The 22,298-nt window shown below is 51.2% G+C and overlaps 1 protein-coding gene across 1 annotated transcript in view; it reads right to left on the bottom strand.

Moving 5' to 3' along the window:
- Window positions 1-4,812: 4,812 nt before the first annotated feature.
- The window catches only part of LMTK3 (lemur tyrosine kinase 3), a 34,262-nt gene continuing 16,776 nt past the window's right edge, over window positions 4,813-22,298 (bottom strand). Inside the window, exons 7-16 of the mRNA XM_029584444.1 lie at window positions 21,248-21,396; window positions 20,710-20,794; window positions 15,903-16,024; window positions 15,125-15,274; window positions 12,404-14,557; window positions 11,471-12,357; window positions 10,307-10,668; window positions 9,792-9,903; window positions 6,138-6,392; window positions 4,813-5,633 (exon numbers count right to left, since the gene is read on the bottom strand). Of these exons, the coding sequence (XP_029440304.1) occupies window positions 5,617-5,633; window positions 6,138-6,392; window positions 9,792-9,903; window positions 10,307-10,668; window positions 11,471-12,357; window positions 12,404-14,557; window positions 15,125-15,274; window positions 15,903-16,024; window positions 20,710-20,794; window positions 21,248-21,396 (4,293 nt within the window). The 3' untranslated portion in view covers window positions 4,813-5,616. The remainder of the gene's footprint in view (window positions 5,634-6,137; window positions 6,393-9,791; window positions 9,904-10,306; window positions 10,669-11,470; window positions 12,358-12,403; window positions 14,558-15,124; window positions 15,275-15,902; window positions 16,025-20,709; window positions 20,795-21,247; window positions 21,397-22,298) is intronic.

Genomic DNA, 22,298 nt, shown 5'->3' with positions numbered 1-22,298 from the left:
GGGTAACAAATAAGCATGGGTGTAGCTTGCTTATTGCGGCGGTTACTACCCCGAACTAATTAAGCTAGATATTTCACTTAGATGCAGTTCCAACACTGCTCTCTACATTAATGGTGGGGGTGGAAGGGAAATAGAACCAAAAGGTTACTAAGAGCCAAGAGAAACAGATAAGTATGAGAAAAAAAAAAGTGTGAAACTTGTTGGGCAGACTGGATGGGCCGTTTGACTTCTTCTGCCATCATTTCTATGTTTCTGTGTCGACGTAGCTCAATGCTTTCTTGATGTCGATGCACCACAAACGTCCAGTGCAGCTCCCGAGCCCTTGGATGTTGATGTCTCCAATCCCCATGGCTCAGATTTACCAATCCAGAAAGCTTTTTCTTGAGCTCTACCCAGGTTTGACAGCCTCCATGAGTCATCTTCCAACAGGTGGAGAATCCCTAGATGTCATGGTTGTACCCTATGCGCAACAAATGGGCGTCAATGATTAACATGAGATGGCTATACCTACAGCATTTTGAGAAACTGCTGGTCCTCTTCTCTTCGGTGGACATCTGGTGAAAAATAGTCAATGCAAAGTTTGAAAAACAGCTCAATCAATGCTGCTTCGCTGCAGCAATGGAAAAGGGACAAAACCCCTTGGATGAACACATAGAACTAGTGATAAAGACTTAGCAAGAACTGGGACAAAATATCTCTGGCTCCGTGGGACAATAAAGGAACCAAAAAGGTTTTCCTCCATGATGGCTGTGACAGGGAACAATCCTGTATATGCACTGAAGAGCTTCTTGAAAGCTCTAGAAGCTAAGACGTCAAGCTTTCAAATGGCCCTCTCTCTGATGGCTTTGCCCCCCCCCCCCCCTCTTGGGAACTCTCCCATCCCACTCGTCCTTGGAGAATGGAGATGTCTCTCTGGTACCAGTCGAAAGCACTCTTACCAGATTGGAGGTGTCGCTGACAGCAAGGGGTTGGAGGGGGGGGAAGGGAGAAGAGGACTGGGAGTGTCGGGAATGGAACTTATTCCCTGGTACCTGCAGGAGGGGCTCTCGCCAGGCTGGAAGGGGTTGGGGGGGGGGGGGAAGGGAGAAGAGGACTGGGAGTGTCGGGAATGGAACTTATTCCCTGGTACCTGCAGGAGGGGCTCTCGCCAGGCTGGAAGGGGTGGGGGGGATGGGAGAAGACTGGGAGTGTCGGGAATGGAACTTATTCCCTGGTACCTGCAGGAGGGGCTCTCGCCAGGCTGGAAGGGGGGGGGGAAGGGAGAAGAGGACTGGGAGTGTCGGGAATGGAACTTATTCCCTGGTACCTGCAGGAGGGGCTCTCGCCAGGCTGGAAGGGGTGGGGGGGATGGGAGAAGAGGACTGGGAGTGTCGGGAATGGAACTTATTCCCTGGTACCTGCAGGAGGGGCTCTCGCCAGGCTGGAAGGGGGGGAGGGGGAAGGGAGAAGAGGACCGGGAGTGTCGGGAATGGAACTTATTCCCTGGTACCTGCAGGAGGGGCTCGCGCCAGGCTGGAAGGGGTGGGGGGGATGGGAGAAGAGGACCGGGAGTGTCGGGAATGGAACTTATTCCCTGGTACCTGCAGGAGGGGCTCTCGCCAGGCTGGAAGGGGTGGGGGGGATGGGAGAAGAGGACTGGGAGTGTCGGGAATGGAACTTATTCCCTGGTACCTGCAGGAGGGGCTCTCGCCAGGCTGGAAGGGGGGGAGGGGACACTAAAAACCTTGTTAATGTTACACGTTTAGCAGAAGATTTCAGAAAGCCATCAGAATTCTGCAAAAGATCTTTTGATTTAATTATTCGGTTTCAGGTTGGTTTTTTTAATCTCCTTTTTTGGCAGCCAGGTCTTTTGGCATTTGGTACTGCAAGTATTTGATTTATGGTACACACCATTTTGTTTTTAATAATAATAATAATAATAATAATAATAAAAAAAGCATTTTGTATGTGTTTATTTTTTTTTCTTTAATCTGCGCTTAGGAACAGCAAAATGTAAATTTTTCATTTTTTTTTTTTTTTTTTTTTCATATTTACAGGCAACATTGTCAAAATACATCCAGCTTTGACCATGTAAAAAATAACCAGGAGCGGGTGGAGAATCATGACCATAATCCCCCGCCCCCCTCCCCCACCCTCCTGATGCGTCACCCCCCCCCCCGACATACACTGATGTGCAGCCCGTGGAGTGGGGGAACTAAATGGCCCTAGAGGCCGTCACCTTTTGGTCTTTCACCTACAATCCCGAGGTCCCCTTCCTTTTCGGCTTTTTCTGTACAAAAATGCGTTAAAAAAATCACAGCAATCACCCCCCCTTCCCTTTTTTTTTTTGGCACGCTTCCCTGTGGTTGGCACTGCGCTGGCCGTTGGCTCTCATATACATATATGTGTCTGTATAGATATAGGTTTCCTCCCCCCCCCCCCCCCCCTCATGCAGCGTTTACATTTATTGCTGTTTTATGGTTAGAGACTCGGCCTTTCAAAGGTTAGCTGCCCTGGTCTTGTTCTTCGGTTCTCCACCGCTCTGGGGCAAGAAGCACATAAACCAACAGCAACTTCCCCACCACATCCGTGCCTTTTACCCATCCCCTCTGTCCTGTTCCTAACAAAAAATGTCCTCTAGACTTCTGCCAAGTGCGTTCAGCGTCCTCCGCCGCCGACGGGGGGGGGGAGCGTCCCAGTCCTCCTCGCCCTTGATTCTTCTCAAGTCCCACCGTGACTCCGAAGCCTGGGCACCCCTTAAAGTCGACAGATCAGCGCGCCTTGCCTGCGTGGGCCCTGGGGAAAGAGGGGGATGTGGGAGGTGGGAGCAGGAGGACCTGGCCCCGCCTGGCTTTTGAGTTTGCCTTCTTTTTTCGACCTCGCACGGTGGAAAAAGGGTGCAGGCGAGGGAAGCATGGCTGGGAGATATTCCCTAGGACATCTCGGAGGGCAGATGGATTAGATGTGGTGATGGTGGTGGAGGGGAGAGAGATGGGCGTTGGAACGTAAGATTCTGGTGTTCGGGATTTCTTCACTCACTCTTTCCAGCACATAAGAAAAACGATGGACTCTGTCTTATAGGATCAAAGGAGGCAGGATGGCGAAGACTGTCCCCAGGGGAACAGCGTACAAACTCCTCGCCACATCCCACGGTCCTTGCGAAATCCACGCGCAATAGCTTTAAAAAAAAAAAAAAAAAGTGAAAACCAAATCCGTGGCACGGAGGAAACGAAAACAGGAGACGACCTTTCGCTGATGCAGGGGAAAAGGTTATGCTCGACCGGACGAGGATCTCCAGGCCCAGCCTCTCACTGGAGTTAAATCCCGGCTCCCTTCCCGCACTCCTAAGTGAGATCACCTTCCAAAGGCGGAGTTAGGGTTTTTTTTTTTGCTTCGAATTCAGCTCAAGGGCTCGCTCTCCTGCATCCCCCCCCAGAAAAGATTCTCACGGCATCTCCATGTCGGAAAGAGAGCACAGCAGGGAAGGCAGGATCCAGACTCTCGCCCCCCGGTTGCATCGAGATGAGGACGTGGAGTGTGACGGGAGCTGCTGGCGACGCCGCCTCCCGCCGCTTTCTGGCTTTGGCGTGGACCTGCACCCGAGCAGGCTGATGTCTGTTAGGAAGTAAACTTGGAGCCCCCCCCCCCCCCCCCTCACCCGTCGCTTGTTGTCATATCGCCCACGTCCCGTGGGCTGATGGGCCCAAGGGCTGGATGGCATTGGGTTGCATGGGGAGGAAGGAGCAACTTCGCCAGCTCTTGGTCACCCGGTGTTGGCAATCAACAAGATGGGAGGGGAGGCAGACAGAGGAAGAACTGCTGGGGGGGGGAGGGGGCGGCGCGGGGAACCCCCCACTGTACCCCACGTCAAATCAGAGAGAGGCCTACGTGAAGACACCAAGGTGGGCAACACATGCCCCACCGTCCATACACTCACACCAGTACACAACTCATGCACATGAAACATCTACAGACCCGCACCATTCTTCTGGCCCATGGCAGCTCAGCGGTACCCACGGCAGACTCGGCACCCGCACTCGAGCACTGGAGGGATCCCCACGGTGAGGCGAAGCCTTGGTTCACCACCTAGATCACGTTAAAGGCGGAGAAGAGACGCCTCCGTGAACAGCCCGTCACTACCCCTCAGCCCCAGCCTGGCTGAGCTCCATCCTCCCCCCCCCCCCCTCAGACATTCAACCAAGTCTCAACCCAACGATCCCAGGGTCCGTGCACCCCCCCCCCCCCCTCCAAAATATGTCCACCAGAAGCCTAAGTCCCCATAGATCATGGTCCGAGGCAGGGCCCTCCTCCCAGTAAGACCCACTGCAAGCACCGGTCAGGGCTGCGGGGCTGTCCGGCGGGCCTTTGCGAGGGGCGGTTTATGGGATGCCATCCATGCCCTTCGCCGGCAGGAAGGGGTGAAAAAAAGGGGAGTGTGTGGGTGGGGGTAGCAGAGGGGGGGGAGCAGGCACAGTGAGAAAGGGGATCTGACTTTGGATTCCCCCTTCCTAAACCTACGCCAACCCCTTAAAAATACAAGTTGAGAAAATTAGTCCCCAAAAGTACACACAAGCTGTAAATGCATGTTCACGCTCTCTCCCCACCCCCCAGACAAACGATTTCTAGACGTCTTCTGAAATGTTTTTCCCTAATCGTCGCTTTGCGAGGAGAGGTTTCTGCGCCCACGGTCAGTCCCCGCCCTCTCTGGTTCTGCCCCCCCCCCCCCCTCCCCTCCCCTCAAGACCCCCCCTTAACCTTGGCTGGAGACCTCTCTCCACCCAATGCTCACCAGCGCTCCCCCCCAATACGAGGGAGGCGCTGTGGGCGGCAGTGGCAAAATCCGAAGCTCTCACCGGCAGGCCCACGTTAACTCGGGACGTCCGGGAACCCTGAGAGCGAAAGCAGTGCCAGACGGAAGGCGGCAGGTTGAAGGCCCCCCTCGCCCCCTATCTGGAAGGAAAGAAGCAAAGACCAGGACACAAATCGTCCTCCAGAAACCAGGAGCGCGCGCTGTCACTCTTCCGGGAGGGGGTCCCAGGTTCGACTAATTTTGTGGCACGTGGCAGAGATTTGGCATTTGTCATCTCTGCCCAGCCAACTTCCCCCCTCCCTCCCGTCCTTCTGTGACCCTATATACACCTATGTACAAGTCGGCTCTGCATGGGCAATACCAATCCCACTGAACTCTCCTCCACCCACCTGGTGCCTTCAGGGGAGGAGAGAAACCCTTGTTCCCAGGCCTTGGACAGACTTGCTGGTCCCTAGGGCCGCCCTCAGAGCCCAAAACGATCTCCACCATACACACCGGAGCAGTCCCGGGCTCGGGCAAATCGACCAGAGCTTGTGGGTTGCCCCTAGTGCCGCCAACGGGGCGCCTCTCTTCCCCTCCCCCCCCTGCATGGCTGCGGGCTCCCCCTTAGTCTCTTGGCTTGCCATGGTGATCAGGGAAGGGGCGAAGGTCAGAAGAGGGAGGGCGCTGTGGGACGGCGCTAGCAGGCTGGGTGCCCCGGTGGCGGGTACTGAGTCAGGGCTGGCAGCGAGAGAAGAGAGGCTCCAACCCGGAAATGGAAGTGGGGTAGAGAGAAGAGAAGTGGGACCCAGAACCCGGGCCCCTCCACCCAGCCACCCCGAACCTCTTCACTTCTCGATGGTGCCTGAAAGACAGAAGTGAGAAAGAGGGGAGGAGAAAAGTGTATTACTGAGAGAGCCAAGGATGGGGTTTTGTCTTCTCGGTGGGGGGGGGAGCTAAGGCATGGCTTCCATACCTCTACCCTCTCAAATTCTGGGCAAAAAAATCCTCTTGGTGGATACAGTACAGCAGAGGAAGGGGACAGTAAGCAGGAATGGTGAACCCAGAGATCCTTGAGCACTCCAGGCCCTGTGTATTAAGGACACCTATTTATTATGGCTGGGCTCCCTTGTCCAGGATAGTCCCTCTTGCCACATACTTTAGCTCGTATTGTTCACAGGTGTCACATGACACTACGGGCAGGGCACAGGTGAACCAGATGTGACTTCCATTCCCCCCCCCCACCCCCCACCAGACAAGGTAAATCAAAGCCAAGGACCACAGACGAGGGGGAGGGCGTGGTGAGAGGGTAGGGGTGGCGGGAGCTTCAGGGGCAGGAGAGACAGAGGGGGAACAGAGCCGGGCCTACCTGCCGGGGACACCATGCCAGCCTCGCAGCTGGGGAGATGGGGGTCCGTGGCCGGCGAGACCGTAAACCGGGAGAACCGCAGCGGGTCCAGTAAGCCGGGTTCTGCCCCTTTCCCCAGGAGCAGCGGAGGCGGTGTGGCGGGGGGGCCTCGGGAGGTGAGTCGGGGCTTGCCCAGGGCTGCTTCTGTCACTGTTGGGAGGAAGGAAGCGTTCTGGGCCATCAGGGGGAAGTCGTCCTCCCACTCAAAGCTCCCACCTGTGACAAAGGGAGAGGGATAAAAGAACAGAAAACAGAGGCTTAAACAGGGCTGCAAAAGTTATTCCTGGGCAAACCCCAGATCAGTCCAGACAAGTGGGTTTTGCATCCCTACCAGCAGATGGAGACAGAGAACAAAACTTTTCAGGCACTGCTGCATAACCGAGAGCGCCCCCCTGCAGTCCCTCAGTATTTCACTGACTCCAGCAGATGGCAGAGGTGCAAACCTGCAGTCTGGAGTTCTAAGAGTTAATGAAAATTCAAAGGCAGACAATTTCTAAGAAGAGTGTGGCTCCTCAAGGTGTTAGGTTCCTTCGTTGTCCATCCCTCGGGTACAGCAGGGCGAGCAGGGGGTTGGTGATCCCTGTTCTGGCTTGACCCTTGACTATCAGGGTGGGTGAAAGACAGGGGTCTCGGTTCCCTCAACCCCTCCAAGAGAATGGGAGTTGTCAGCGGAGGCCTTTGCCCTTATACAGGCCTGATGGGGCAGACCGGAGTTGGACCTCATGGCGGTTCCAGGAAATGCGAAGACAGTTCGATTTTTCAGTCGCAGGAGAGAAGTCGGCTCCGAGGGCATGGTTTGCGGACCTGGTTCATCTCGCGGTGTATGGTCCTGTTCGCTTGGTCCATCTGCCCGGGTTGTTACAGCAGGGACTCATCTTTTCAGACCGGGTGGATCGCTTTTGAAAGGCAACATCTCCGCTTGAAGGGATACTCGGAACATGTGATTTTGACGTTGCTTCAGGCAAGGAAGTCCTCCCCGTTTTTGGCTTATATCCGGGTTTGGAGAGTGTTCGAGTCGTGGTGTTTGTAGAAAAAGTTGCAACCAGTGAAGGTGGATGTTCCTCAGGTTTTAGCCTTCTTCCCACGTGGCTTGGCTAAGGGACTGGCCTATAATTCCCTCCAGGTTCAGGTGGCCGCCTTGGGGGGGTCTTTGAGATAATGTGCAGGGAAGACTTCTGACGGCTCATCTGGCTGTTGTGCATTTCCTGAAGGGGGCAAAACATCTGCGTCCTCCGGTCCGGAAGGTACACCCAGCCTGGAACCTTAATCTGGTCCTTCGCGTTCTATGTGGTCCTCCCTTTGAGCTGATTAGAAGGGCTTCTTTGAAGGATCTAACTTTGAAGTTCTATTTCATGTTGGCCATTTGCTCGGCTAGAAGGATATCAGAGCTGCAAGCATTGTCGTGTAGGGACCCTTTCTTATGAATTTCAGAGGATGGTGTATCGTTACATATGGTTCCTTCTTTTTTTCCTAAGGTCGTTTCCTTGTTTCATCTTAACCAGATGGTCGATCTTCTGGATTTTCCATATTTGTCACCAGATGCTCTTCTGTTGAGGGAGCTTCACTTATTGGATATGCGGTGAATCCTCTTGTGATATCTTAAGGTGAGGAATGCCTTTCGGAGATCAGATCATCTCTTTGTCCTATTTGGTGGAGCAAAGATTGAACTAGCTGAGAAAGTACGCAACCTAGGAGTGATAATTGACACTGAACTGAATATGAAACAACATCTATCTTTTAAAATAAGAGAAGGTTACAACAAACTTATGACTCTTAGGAGACTAAAACCCATGCTAACAACAAACAACTTCCGATCGGTGCTACAATCATTAATCTTTGCAAGCACTGACTATTGTAATGCCCTGCTCCTGGGTCTACCATACACAACAATTAGACCACTCCAGATACTGCAAAACACGGCGGCAAGAATTCTGACTGGAAAAAGTAGAAGGGACCATATTACTGACACCCTAATTGAACTACACTGGCTACCCATTGAACAGAGAATCTAATATAAATCACTATGTACCATACATAAATGAATCCATGTCGAAAAAACAGATTGGCTAAACACTGCACTGAACGTACACATCCCCAACAGGAACCTGAGATCTACAAACAAAGCACTACTAACTATACCCTCAGTCAAAACAGCAAGACTAACTCAAGTAAGGGATAGAGCCCTATCATTAGCAGGGCCTACATTATGGAACATCATGCCATCAGAAATCAGACTGCAAAAAGACATCCAACTATTCAAAAAGAGCCTAAAAACATGGCTATTTAAACAAGCATACCACAAAGAGAATGGAGAATAGAATCCAAAGAATTGTAGAAAGCGATGAGTTTGTGCTTTGACACAACACCCCTACTCATACTGAGTATTTTTTTTACTTTTAAGCAGCAACAGATAGCATGTAGAATATTAATAATTTTGAACTGATCTGATAAACCTAAGCATAACAATCTCACCTAGCATCATATAGCTATTATGAAACTCTGTACCGTACCTTACAGGCACCTGTCTAGATGTTAAAATAGCACAGTTAAGCAACATTATTTTAAGTGCCTTATTGTGAACCGTTGTGACAGCTTCTAGCTTAACGACGGTATAGAAAAAGAGTTTAAATAAATAAATAAACAAATAAATTACATTTTCCAAGAGCACGATTGTGAGATGGTTGAAGGAGGCAATAAGTTAAGCCTCTATCTGTAAGGGTCGGTTGGTTTCGGAGGGGTCGCGGGCGCATTCCACCAGAGCATAGGCAACCTCCTGGGCGGAGAGTCAACCAATTGCTCCGCAGATTTGTCGAGCAGCGACATGGTCTTCGAGTCACACTTTTACCAAACATTACCGCTTGAATGTGCGGGCGCTAGAGGAGGCGGCTTTTGGGGGGAAAGTGCGTTGAGTGCGGGTCTTTCGAGTTCCCGCTCACGTTAGAGGGTCTCGGGTATATCCCACTGGTCTGGACTGACCTGGGTACATAGGGAAAGGAAAATGTGGTTCTTCCCTGCTAATTTTCGTTCCTGTAATACCACAGATCAGTTCGGAGGCATGCCCTCTTCTTTTGAAAGACTTCCTCGCTTCTGGATGTGGCTGCGACGGTGTGTAATCTTATGCAGAATTACTAAGCGTGTACATAAGTTATGTTACTATATTCCTTGTTTGAGGCAGGAGGGTCCTAGTTTTAGGGGGCTCCAACTTTGCATCTCTGCTCGCCCAGAGCTTTTGGGGTTTGTTGATTTGGACATCTTGGCTTGAGTACAGGTCAATACTGAGGGGCTGCAGGTGGCACACCGGGTTATGTTACAGTGTCAGTGAAACTTTCTCTCTGTCTCCACCTGCTGGCGGGGAGGCAAAACCCGGGAGTCTGGACTGATCTGTGGTACTACAGGAACGAAAATTAGCAGGTAAGCACCAAGTTTCCTTTTTATGAACTCCCAAGGGACAGCTCTGAAAAGAAATGTTTTTTATTTTTAATACCTCCCTTCTCATCCCACCCTGGCTTCACTCTTCTGGATGGGAAATTCACTGCCAACATCGTCCCTGGCGCACAGGGCAATGCATTGATCCCTACTGACAGCATGGAATGGAGGGAACGGGAAACCACTCACTGAAGCCGTCGGATGAGGGAAAGGCCTGGATGCCTGCTTCCGCCATGGGCCCGGGGCTCGTCTGCTCATTCTCCGCGCCACTCTGGGTGCCCAGCTCGTTTGTCGGGGTCTCCTGCTCAACGAGAAAGCATTGAGTGAGAAGCAGAATTGAATCTCCGTCCTCTCCTCCTGTGGACTCCCACTGCACCCCGAGAACCAGATCCTGCCACAGCCCTGGCTCCTTTCCTGCAGCTAATGGGTCCTCTTTTATAATCTTATTTTTAGGGGTCATTTCCTGTCCTAATTAAAACAAATGACCCATTTTTAGATCTTATTTTGGAATAAAGGTGGGCACCATTCATGACAGCCAATCCTCATGATTCAAAATCTTTCTTTCCCCACTCCCTGGAGTCCTGCTTTGCAGCTCCCTGTGCTGTAATTTTGACTTCCACGTATTAGTACAGCACCTGCATGGGGGTGGGGGGGGGAAAGCTGGGGCGTCCCAGCAAGGAAGAGCAAAGCGCCAGCCGCCTCACCTGGTCGAACAGGTAGACGGTGACGTCATCAAAAAAGGACACCACCTTCCTCTTCCTGTCCAGCTCGTCGCTCGCCTCGTCGGCGGAGCGCGGAGACTTCAGCAGGCTGCGGAGGTGCCGCCCGTCATCTGCCTCCGTCATCACCACGATGGGGACCCCGCCCGTCTCCTCCTCGCCTGCTCCCCCCAGCTCTCTGAAGCCCAGACCATCCTCTTCCTCCTCCTGGTAGTAGGGGGAGTCCCGCGGCCGCCGACCGCCAACTCCCTCGTCCCCGTTGTCCCAGAAGCTCTTGCGTCCGGGTGGACTTGGGAACATCTGCAGGGCCAGTGGAGGGAGGGAGAGAGAAAGCCTGGCTGCTTTGGCTGTGGGGGAGGGGAAAGGGGAGAAAGAAGAAGAAGACACAGCTACATTACCATTTCCACTGGCCCGACCCCCCCATGCAAGAGCCAACTGCGCCTTCAAAAGGTGGCGCTGAGGAAGAGTGAAGGTCACGCGACCCAGCCATGGCAAGGGGCGTGGGGAGGAAGGGGGGCGGAGCACATAGGTCTGGCCACTTCTCCTGGGGAGCGTCGGGGGATTTTTAATTTGAAGGCACGATACTGTTCCCTACTGCGCACCAATCAGAATGAAGCTATAGGGAGGGGGGAAGGTTCTCCACGGTCCTCTAATCGAATGCGACCAGAACCTGACAAGCTTCAAGTTGCTGCCAGTAGGGGGGGGTAAGGTCGGACTGGGCATTTGCCCCAGGCAAGTAGTTCAACATCCTCTGGGTTTAGGGCCACCAGATAATAATTCTAGATCTTCAGGGAATAGAAGATAACCACCCCCCCCCCCTACTGCATGCACGGACGTGCAGTTCTGATTTCCTGCATGAAATCAACAGGGGAAACTGCAACTGGGAGGCGGGGGTGGGTGGGGTGGGGTGTGTAGGGCAGAAGACAGGGCTCACTCAGGTACTCATCGTTCAACCAAAGTAACCAAGTGACCCTATTTACAAACAAGAGTAAGGCTTGCCGTCGAAACCTGCATCCCCAGGCATGGGTGGGTGGCAGCAAACAGATTTTCGACTGCACGTGAGCTCTGAAACACTGTGGGGCAGGAGGGACCATTTCTCTACCACGACCGGGTGCAATGGGCAGAAGGGGAGATTTGATTTCTTTTTACCTTTGATGTTCTCGCTCCCTTGGTGTCCTGACGTGCCAAAATCCAGGAAAAGCTTGGGTTGATCCTGCAATCCTTCTGACACCGGATGGGTCGCGCCGGCCTCCTGCCTCCCAAGGCTGTTGCCCCTAACCTGCTCGGAGCAGTCCTTTGTGCGGTCACCATCGTGTGCCGCCTGGTCGCTTGCTCTCTCCTGCACCTCCTCCTCTTCCTCCGGCCGCCGCTTCTCCCCTTCATCCTCCTCTTCGTTCTCTTGGGGTCCCTCGCAGCCGCGGCGCGGTGTGGCGTCTGCGCCACAATCGTCATCGGAATGGCCAACCTTTCCCGAGGCTGCCGCATTTAAGGGGTCGGCTGCGTCCGAGGTGCTGGCATCCCCCTGATGGGACCCCCCGGATGCCGGGGTCTCCGTCAGCACTGGGGGCCACAGCATCAGGACGGCTTGGTCCTTCACACAGCCAGTGAACCCATCGGCTCCCAAAGAGTCTGTGCTGGAAAGGAGGTTCCTGGTGATGTTTTCTGTCAGGGAGACCACGAGTTCCTCTTTGCAAACTTGCACCAGGAAGCCCCCTTCGGTTTCTTGTGAGGCTGCTTTTTCCGTGCAGGTGTTTCGATCCAGGACGGTAGCAGCAGGAAGCGCATTGGCCTGAAACTCACTGCTGCCACTATCTTGCCCTCTTGCACTGCCCTCCTCCGAGATGATGCTGGCCTCCCCTGGCATTCCATCTGCCTGGCTCCAAAGCAGCCTTCCCTCAGGCCTCCAAGCTCTATCTCCATCTGTTTCGGGAGGCTGTCCACTCTCCCTGGCTGTTTGGGTCTCCTGCTTGACCTCCACTCTTGTAATCAGTCCATTTTCTTCCATATTCCTGGATACATCTTTCTCAGCAGCTGCGGAGTGCTCTTCAGCAGTGTCCTCGCTCTTCGCATGACAGGCTTCACTTTGATCCATCTCCACCACCCCAGAGGCTTCTTCCAGGTTTTTTCTCCTCCTCTCGGCACAAACCGTCACCATTCTCTTCCCTTGCTTCTTGGCTGGCTTCCGACCAGTGTTTCTCAGTCTCATTGTCATAGTCGGAGAAGTAAGCAGAGTCTCTGTGTGGGGTTCCTGGCACCAGGGCTCGGAGGCATCCCTCATCCCCTGGGGTCATCTGTGCCTCCGACAGGTCTTCTGTCAGCGTCAGGTCGCTGGTTGACTCTGAGATGGGCGTCAATGGCAGTTTGGCCAACCTCGTCTCCGCTTCATCAACATCCTTGAAGATGAATTCTGGGGAGAAGGTATTCTCTGTTTCATAGCCACTGTCCCCAAACTTCTGGCCCGGCGAGGAGTAGTGCGAGGCCGGACTCCATATGTCAGAGGAGCTGGCATTGGAAGGGATATCCAAAGAATCCACGGAATCCAAGGTTCCCCGCTGCCTGTGACGTGAGCTTTCCATTGGGCGCAGAGCCCCATGGATCATGGGAGACCCTTCGAGAGCACCTGGGAGGATCTCTATGGTTTCCTCCTCCAGAGCCTCTGCCAGAGTGGAGAGCGGTGGAATTTCGACAGGAATAATGGCACTGCAATTGGACATGGCCTTAGAGATGCCGATGAAGGGTGAGGATGGGTGTTGTCCCATGCTCTTTTTGAGCACCTCAAGAGCTGTTGGTTGGCTCCTCTTTGGATAGTGCTGGATGTCATAACTCTTCACTGCTGCACCCATTAATGGGTCATAGAACTCCTGGGGCCCCAAGGATCCTTTGCTGGTGCCTAAGGTTGCTGGGATGGCATCCCCCTCACCCAATGACCGGACTTGAATGGAGCACTCCGAGAGTGACCCCTGCTCGACTTTCAGTGATGAGTTGTCATCTAACCTGTAACTCTCTTGGCGCATGGCAGCATGGTGTGTCCAGTCCATCACCACATCGCCACACAGCATGGTGCACATACACCGCTGGAGGCCACCTCTGTTGCACAAGGAGCAGGACAGGAGGCTGTGGCGGCCACTGCGGTCCGTCCCAGTGCTGCCACCACTGCTGCTGCTGCTTTCAGTACTACGATCCTCCATCAGCGAAGGCTCACAGTCCCATGGGGAAGCCCGGTCCTCCAAAAATTCTACTAGAGAAGACGGATCTCCAGCAAGCGTCTCCCCAGCACCTCTCTCTTCCAGGGTGTCGGCGTCCCAGCACCTCTGCTGGTCTTCAATATCTTGATACACATTCAACAGGGAACCTCCTGAGAATACATCTCCCATCAGCGAGGTCTCCTGAACCTGCCGTGGCAAGTCTCGCTCTGCTGGTGCTCGGAAGGGATTGACATAGCGAGGAAGATCCCGGGCAATAGTGATAAATGGATTGGTGCCACCTGGATTCCACCCAGTCTTCAGGGAGGGCACATCCTGTAGGATTAGATGGGCCTTGGGGCTCTCCCTGTCCCTTTCAAGAGGGTCCCAATCTGAAGGGAACAACGGCTCTAGGGACGAGTTGGGGCCACCCAGAGACAAGCGCCTGTGGCAGCCCCGTGATGGCTCCTGCAAGTCATACTGATGCTCAAAAGTCGGGCTGGGCGCACATACGGTGCACTCCATGTTTGTGCCCCTGTCGGTGTGTTCTTCTAACCGAATGTAATATTCGCTGCTCACGGAGGGGCTTCGGGCACTGATGACGGGGAGCACGCTTGGTGTCTCTAAGCTCTGGTGGCAGTGCTGGTGACCAGTGTCATAGAAAGGGTTGGCAGGGACAGTCAGTCCACCATTGCTGGTGGGGTACTCCAGGGATCGACTGGTTGCCTTCCAGCGCCCCAGACGCGCCTTCTCCCACATGTACTCGAAGTTCAGCCCCCGACTGCTCTCAGTCACAGTCAAGATGTCATCCACATCGGCATGGAAGCCATCCCCGCCGGCAAAGCTGTCCAGCAGCGGGAAAGCCGAGATCTCGTCAGCATGGCGCAGCGAACCCGCAGGCACTCGTGTGGGCTTCAGCGTATTCCAGTGCCATTCGAAATTCTCCTCCGCCTGGTCAGAGGTCTCGCTAAGCAGGTAGGTCAGCTGCAGGTGGAGCTCCTCAGATGTTGGCCTCTGCTCCAAGGGCAACCAGCAAGACTGCATGACTTCATACCTATGGAAGGGGAGCAGCGAAGAGATAGGGTTATGACTAAAGGGTCAACCTTTTATTTTATTTTATTCTCCTGTGATGTTCTTTTATAATTTACTATGACTTTTATTGTTTTGTTTTTTTTAATTTTAGTTGTTTTGATAAATTATGCTGCTATTTTTTATAGTTTGTTTTAGACTTTTTTAATTATTTTTTATTTTTTCTATACCGATATTCTTGTAGAGATACAAACCATACCGGTTTATATTTAACTTCAATTTCGCCTTATAGCGGACTTATTTTATTCTGTAATTTGTTTAATCTTCATGTTTACATTTCCATATATTTACGTTTTATTGTAAATCACTGTGCTTTACCATAGTAAGAGATAGTGCTTAATCAAGTTAATAAACTATACTAAACTAAACAACCCCCTATTAAGCTACACATACAGCACAAAGAGTGGGGAGAGAGACACTGGCCAGATAAGTTGTTAGATAAGACTAACAGTCAGACAGAGATTGCTTTTCTCTTCAGCACCACCCATCTGCTCCCTACCACTGCCCCTGTGTCCCCGGTCCCGCCACGCACCAGTAATCGGAGTGGGGCAGCTTGAGACGGGGTTTGGCAAGTTTCATCTGCTGCTCCTTGATGACAAAGGTGAGGACCTCTTCGTCCGACAGGTGCCTATATGGCTGGCTCCCGAACTCGAACAGCTCCCAGATGGTCACGCCAAGTGACCTGTATCGGGGGGGAAAAAATGAACACTATCCATGCAAGGTCATGAGGTCAGGCTGGTGCTTCTGAGAAGGGTACCCAGCCTCTTTCAAGCAGTGACTAACCTGTACGGCCCTCCTGTTTATGCACTTATAGTTACACTTCAACACTTTTTCTAATCTTACATTTGTCTTTTTCTTTTTTTTTTTTTTTAATATAAACCTAAGGTAGTGATCTAGGCTTTGACTGATGGAGTACCTGATTCACTAAGGATTTTTCTCAAAGACACAAAATGGGAGAAAAGCCTTAATGAATCTGGCACAGAGTTTGCTATGTGAGCCAGGCAAAGGGTCCAGAGAAAGGGATAACCCCACCCCCCCCCCCAGGACCAGTCAAAGGGGACATGGTCTCTATCCTGTAATGGGACTGTCCTTCTGCCTTAAGTGAAATACACATCATATGATCCTGAAAGCTGCTGAGAAGTGGCAAAAGGTAAAACAGCATAGCCCATGATTGCCCGTGTGTCGACTACAATCCAAAACTCTGGGAAAAAAACCCCCAAAAACAAACTTGCTCCTGAATTTTGGGCTGGATGACAGGGTGCCAACCACTGCTTTCTTTGCTCCCCCTCCCCCCCCCCCAAAAGCCTCACCAGATGTTACTCTCCTTGCTCTGATCTACCACCACCAGGTTCCCGTGGACCTCATCCAACAGCTCTGGAGCCACCCAACGCAGAGGGATCCAGAGTCGGTCAGGGGTGATATAATAGTCCTCCTGAAAGACACACAGTGGAAACAATGCTGTGTACAATTCTGGAGACCGCACCTTCAAAAGGATATAAAAAGGATGGAGTCAGTCCAGAGGGTGGCTACTAAAACGGGCAATGATCAGTGGTCTTCGTTCTAAAGCATATGGGGATAGACTTAAAGATCTAAACATGTACACCCTAGAGGAAAGGCGAGATAGGAAAATTGGTTCTTACAGATCAGTCCAGTCTCCTGGGTTTTGCCTCCCTGCCAGCAGATGGAGACAGAGAACATTTCACGGACACTGTACATAACCCAGTGCGCCACCTGCAGTCCCTCAGTATTGACCTGCACCCAAGCCAAGATGACAGAAACAACCATAACTTCTAAGCAAACTCCCTCCCCTCCAACGAGCTGGAAGAAGGTGAATTTGCCCAAAAAGACAATGGAAAAACTCGTTTCCCAAATTTAACATAAGCGATCAGCATTGAAAACCTCCAAGAACTCCGCACTATATGCAAAGCAACAGTACGAGTGGCGGCCTCTCCCCCCCCCCCAGTAAATGGGCAGGTCTCTGGACTGATCTGTGGTACTACAGGAATGAAAATTAACAGGTAAGAACCAATTTTCCTTTCCCTGTATGTACAGAGATCAGTCCAGACTCCTGGGATGTACCTAAGCTCCCCTAACTCAGGTGGGGACATGGAGAGTTCCGCTCATAGAGCAAAAGTGTGCAACGACTTCCCAGTAGCCGCCCAGCAAATTTCATTGCGGAGACCACCTGATGTGACTCAGCCCAGGAAGTCGCCTGAGAACACGTCACGTGCGTCTCTAAACCCCTCAGCAGCAGGTGCCCTTTAAAAATGTAAATCAACTCGATCGCTTCCTTCAGACACCACACAATTGTAGCCTTAGATGCCTTACTTCCCTTCTTTGGACCACTCCACAGTACAAAGAGGTGATCCAATCTACAGAAATCATTAGTGACCTTTAGATACCTCAATAATGCATGCCTCCCATCTAAGAACCCAAGCTCCCCCCATGAGGCGTAATTAACATAGAAAAACCGGAATTTATACACCTTGAACGAAAAAACATTGTAAGAATTCAAAATCCCATCAAACTTAAAAACGATAAATTAGTGGAGTTAAATGATAAGACTAGAAACCTAGGAGTAATTATGGACACCGAAATCAGCCTTAAACAACACATATCAATAAAAGTAAGAGAAGGCTATGCCAAACTAATGGTCCTTAGAAGACTAAAACCCTTATTAAATCAGGAACACTTTCGTACAGTACTACAAGCTTTAATATTTGCCAGCACAGACTACTGCAACACACTCTTCCTAGGTTTACCATACACCACAATCAGGCCACTGCAAATACTACAGAACTCGGCTGCCAGAATACTTACTGGAAAAGGCAGAAGAGATCATATCACCCAAACACTTGTGGATTTACACTGGCTCCCAATAGAACAGAGAGTACAATTCAAAACACTTTGCACAATTCATAAATTAATTAATGACGAAAACGCCGACTGGCTAAACACGGCACTACGATTACATGTCCCTCAAAGAAATCTCAGGTCAGCCAATAAAGCACTACTAACCATTCCCTCAGTCAGAACAGCAAAGTTGACCCAAGTGAGAGAGAGAGCACTATCTTTGGCAGGACCATTATTATGGAACACATTACCACTTGAACTGAGATTAATGAAAGAATTAAAACTCTTCAAAAAAGGCCTAAAAACTTGGCTTTTCAAAAAAGCATTTCACAATGAGAGCGATGACTAACAACAAATACATACAACTGAAAGTCACCATAAAAAAAGGAGAATCGACAATTTTATTACTTTTTACCCATAATTAAATCTTAAATTAAAACAGTATACACAATATATGATTATCCCCAAATCATATAAATAGTAACCCCAACCCATCTCTCATTTAGAGTATAATACTGAACTATGTAACCGTAAAATATTGGCACACTATGGATAACTTAGAACCTAACCAAACCTATTTCGTGCCAAAATGTAAACCGTTGTGATGTTATATTACTAAACGACGGTATAGAAAAATTTTCAAATAAATAAATAAAGGAATCCAGAAAAGCTGGAAACTCCACTGTCTAACTAAGATGAACCGCCGAGGCTACTTCAGGTAGAGAAGAAGGCACCTGCATAAAGATACCCCCGAATCAGACATTTGGAGGAAGGGATCTCGGCACAACAGCACCTGGAGCTCCGAAATTCTCCTTGTTGAACAAATAGCCACTAGGAAAACCACTTTTAAGAGTCAAGTCCTTAACCATAGCTCTCTTTAGTGGCTCAAACTGAGCCTCGCACAATCCTCTAAGGACTAGATTCAGATTCCAAGACGGGCAAATGTTCCGCACCTGAGGACACAAGTTCTTAGCTTCCTGAAGGAAGAAAAAAAAAAAAAAAGACCTCTACCAGAACCAGAGACTCCTCCTCGGTGCAAGGGCCTCCCTGCATCTCCGCGGGACAGGGAACCGCAACAGCTGAGGAGGGGATTCCTCCTGCTGTTCCCGCCAACATTGCCAGGGAACCAAAGATGGCTGCCATTTCGTGCTGATGGGGAAAGGGTTCAGTGCTAGACCCCCGTCGGCCGCGAGGCTCATTCTACTGGTGCGGCCATGCTCGATGCAGACCTCTGAAGGCGATGCGGCTTTTGCCACACGGGCCCGCTGTTCCTCCCCGCCCCCGTGGCACCACCAGCATCTCAATGGCAAGCAGGGGGAACGGTCCCTCAGCCCCCTGGAGCCAGCACCCGGTCTCTTCTGCAGGCAGAGAAGCTGCTGAAAAACCCCATCGCTGAGCTCCCCGAGCTGCTAAGGTAGCTTCCCCCTCTGGAACCTTGATGCTGCACAAAGTCCTCTAACTAGTTCCTTGTTCTCTCTCTCTCTTTTTTTTTACTCTCTGAGAACAAATAAAGATCCACAGAAACCAATACTTTCCTTTGGTGCAGAGGTTCCAGTTCCAGGAGCGCAGGCCGCATGGCAGATCAGAAAAGAGCCAGACCACTGGCTATATCCGTCTCCTTGCACCAAACTTTAGCAACCCAGCCCAGGGCAAACCATATGAAAGGGAAACCTCCCAGCTCCACTGGGCTTGCAGTGCAGAACTGCCAGCAGGTTCCACTGCTCTCTCGTGGGGGGGGATGAGGGATCTGGACCACCAGATGTCCACCCCACGGATCTCCATACTGAGCTATCAGGATGGTCCCCCAACCCCCCCCCCCTGCTCGTCTGCCTCAAACCAGGGGGGCCGCGATGGTTGTCAGAATGACGGCCCCTTTGACGAGGCAGGAAGGCCTTGACCTGAGCCGTGTCTAGCAGGGCTCCTAGGAAGTCCGATTGAAGTGATGGGCTGAGATGGGACTTCGGGTAGTTGAAGACGAATCCTAGTGACTCCAACACCCGGATGGTCAAGCACATGAACCTGACGGCCCCTGCCTGAGATGTACTCTTGACCAGCCAATCATTCAGATAAGGGAAAACACGCACCCCCCAGTCTACAGAGGTGCGCTGCCACCAGGGCCAGGCATTTTGTGAAGAACCATGGGGCTGACACTAGCCCAAATGGCAACATCCGATACTGGAAGTGCTATTTTCCCCACAATGAATTGGAGATACTTCCAGTGACTGGGGAAGATCTCGATGTGAATATACATGTCCTTCAGATCGAGGGAGCATAGCCAGTCCCCTTATGGCAAAAGGGGGATCAAAGTGCCCAGGGAAGCCATCTTTAACTTTTTCTTTTTTGACAAATCTGTTCAAGGCCCTTAGGTCTATGTTGGGATGGAGTCCTCCTGTTTTCTTTGGAATCAGGAAGTACCTGGAGTAAAATCCCCACCCTCTCTGCCCAGGTGGAACAGGCTCGACCACTCTGGCCGTTAAGAGGGAAGAGAGCTCTGTTAGAAGTACTTCCTGATGTGCTACCGGCCCCCAAAATGGACTCGGAGGGCAATTTGGCGGGACACCCAATAGGTTCAATCGGTACCCTTGGCAAAGAGCCCACTGGTCTGAGGTTACACTGGACCACTGGTTCGCAAAGAACCACTGTCTGCCCCCGATTGGCGGATCCATCGTCCCGGGTATGGGCAACTGGTCTACGCTCCCTATGACCCAGTCAAAACCCCGTCCCTGGAGTTAACTGAGGTACCAGCTGGCCCTTGGAGGCTCTCTGCTGCCTGGGACGACCGCGGGAGCCCCTGATGCTGTTGACGGGAGCGAGAGGGCGGAGGATAGTACTTCCTCTGGCGAAGGAAAGCCTTCCTCTGCCCCGACCTCAGCGACCTCTTAGAGGAGGAAGACGAGTCCAGAGCGCTAGTGGAGAGTTATTGGAGGGGTTCATTGTGGTCCCAGAGCTGGGATACAACAATCAATAAGTAGGGAGTCATGCATGGCGCAGCCTCTCCATGGAAGTGGTGGAAACAAGGGCAGTATCTGAATTCAATAAAACATGGGATAAACACAGGGGATCTCTAGGGGAGTGGTAGGGATTGTACAGCTGAATAGCTGGTATGGATGGCCAGACATAGGCCGTATGGTCCTTTTCTGCTGTCACTGTTCTAATCCCCAGTAAGACCAGAGGGACCCACAGCTAGCCTGTCTCAGATTTACGCCTCCTTCCATCTGCTTTTTCTCTCCCAGTTCCAAGCTTGGCCCATGCCCAACGTCTCACCTTGTAGTTGTTATGGGAGATACCGTAGTCTCCGATGCGAACAGTCAGATCTGAAGTAAGGAGGCAGTTTCTCAGGGCTAGGTCGCTGTGGGGAAAAAAAATGGAAAGGGAGGAGGCAGAGAGAGCAGGTGAAGGAAGGAGAGAGAGAAACCACAGGGCCTTAGTTATATCATAAGAAGGGGAGATGTCCCTTTTTTTGGGGGGGATGAGTGGCACGGACCCAAATCCATCAGGTATCATGGACAGATTGGGCTGGAATCTTCCAGTTCCTGGCACACAACAAACCAATGGGTTGCCAAAAGTCACTGCAGTGACCTAGGGAAAAATCGGCAAAAGGACAGCTTGTACCCATCTCCCCTACTGCCAAAGCGGCCAGGTCATGGTGACCCAAGCAGGCCAGCAGCTACCTTCTCCCCCCTCAGGAGAGGCCGGAATGAAGTTCGTTGAGTCAGTTGCCCTTCAGCTCCACACAGAGGAAGGAAGAGGACGCAAACTCCGGCCTCCCTCCTCCCACCCCCCAGCCTCCCAGCATCTCAACCTGTGAATGTAGTCATTATTGTGAAGGTGCAGGAGCCCCAGGGTGATCTCGTAGGCCATCCTCTGCAAGGTGCTGAGGTCGCGGGTCAGGAGGTCCGGGGTCATGCTGTCTGCCTTGCGCTGCGCCCTCAGGTATCGCTTCAGGTCCCCCTGCAGGATGGTTAAACAGAATGGAGGTGCACAAGTTTAACTGGTGACAAATAAACGGAGCCTGCCCTAGCATCTCTGAGTGGAATGTATTTGACGGCGAAGGGAAATCTCGCTTACCAAGGCATTGCGGGAGGCTGAACACAGCAAATGCCTTTTTTCCCCCGTTAACACATGTCTTATGGACAAATAAATAGGCTGTCAACACAAAATATAATGAATGGTGGAAGATGGTAGTCTCATAAAAGGGCCACACTGAGTACCAATCAGGTTACGCTGGACAACCACTATAATCAACGTCCACCTAAACCACCTAATATACATTTTTGTCATGACAGTCCATTCGATTTTCTAATATTCCATTTTTAATTTTTTGAGAATATTTAGTTTTGCAATTAAAAACGTCAAAATGACATAAACAAAACAAAGGTGATACTTAGCCCTGCTCATTCCTCTTTAACTGATTACTTACTGGGTGTAAGTAGGTGAGATCCGGTCCAGCAAAAAAAAAAAAAAAAGTTATGAAGCCATCGTGGATTAAACACTGATCCCTGAGGAAGGATTTTTATTTGAAAGGTGGCCACGTCGGGTTCAACTGTTGTCAGTGGAATAAGCATCTCAGCGTGTACAGACTGAGCATGGAGTAGTAATCAGTTGAAGAGAAATCAGCAGTGCTAAGTATCACCTTCGTTTCGTTTAAGTCAAGATGACATTTTTAATTGCAAAAAAAAAAAAAAAAAAAAACATTCTTAAAAAATTAAAAATTAGGTGGTTTAGGTGGACGTTGATTATAGTAGTTGTCCAGCGTAACCTGATTGGTACTCAGTGTGGACCTTTTATGAGACTACCATCTTCCACCATTCATTGCATTTTGTAATGACTCCCTATTTTTTGTCCAGAAGATG

Source organism: Rhinatrema bivittatum, chromosome 19, assembly GCF_901001135.1.
Source record: "Rhinatrema bivittatum chromosome 19, aRhiBiv1.1, whole genome shotgun sequence".
In the NCBI taxonomy this organism is placed as follows: domain Eukaryota; kingdom Metazoa; phylum Chordata; class Amphibia; order Gymnophiona; family Rhinatrematidae; genus Rhinatrema; species Rhinatrema bivittatum.
Note: the sequence above shows the minus strand (reverse complement) of the source record. Positions and strands in the feature narration are given on the sequence as shown.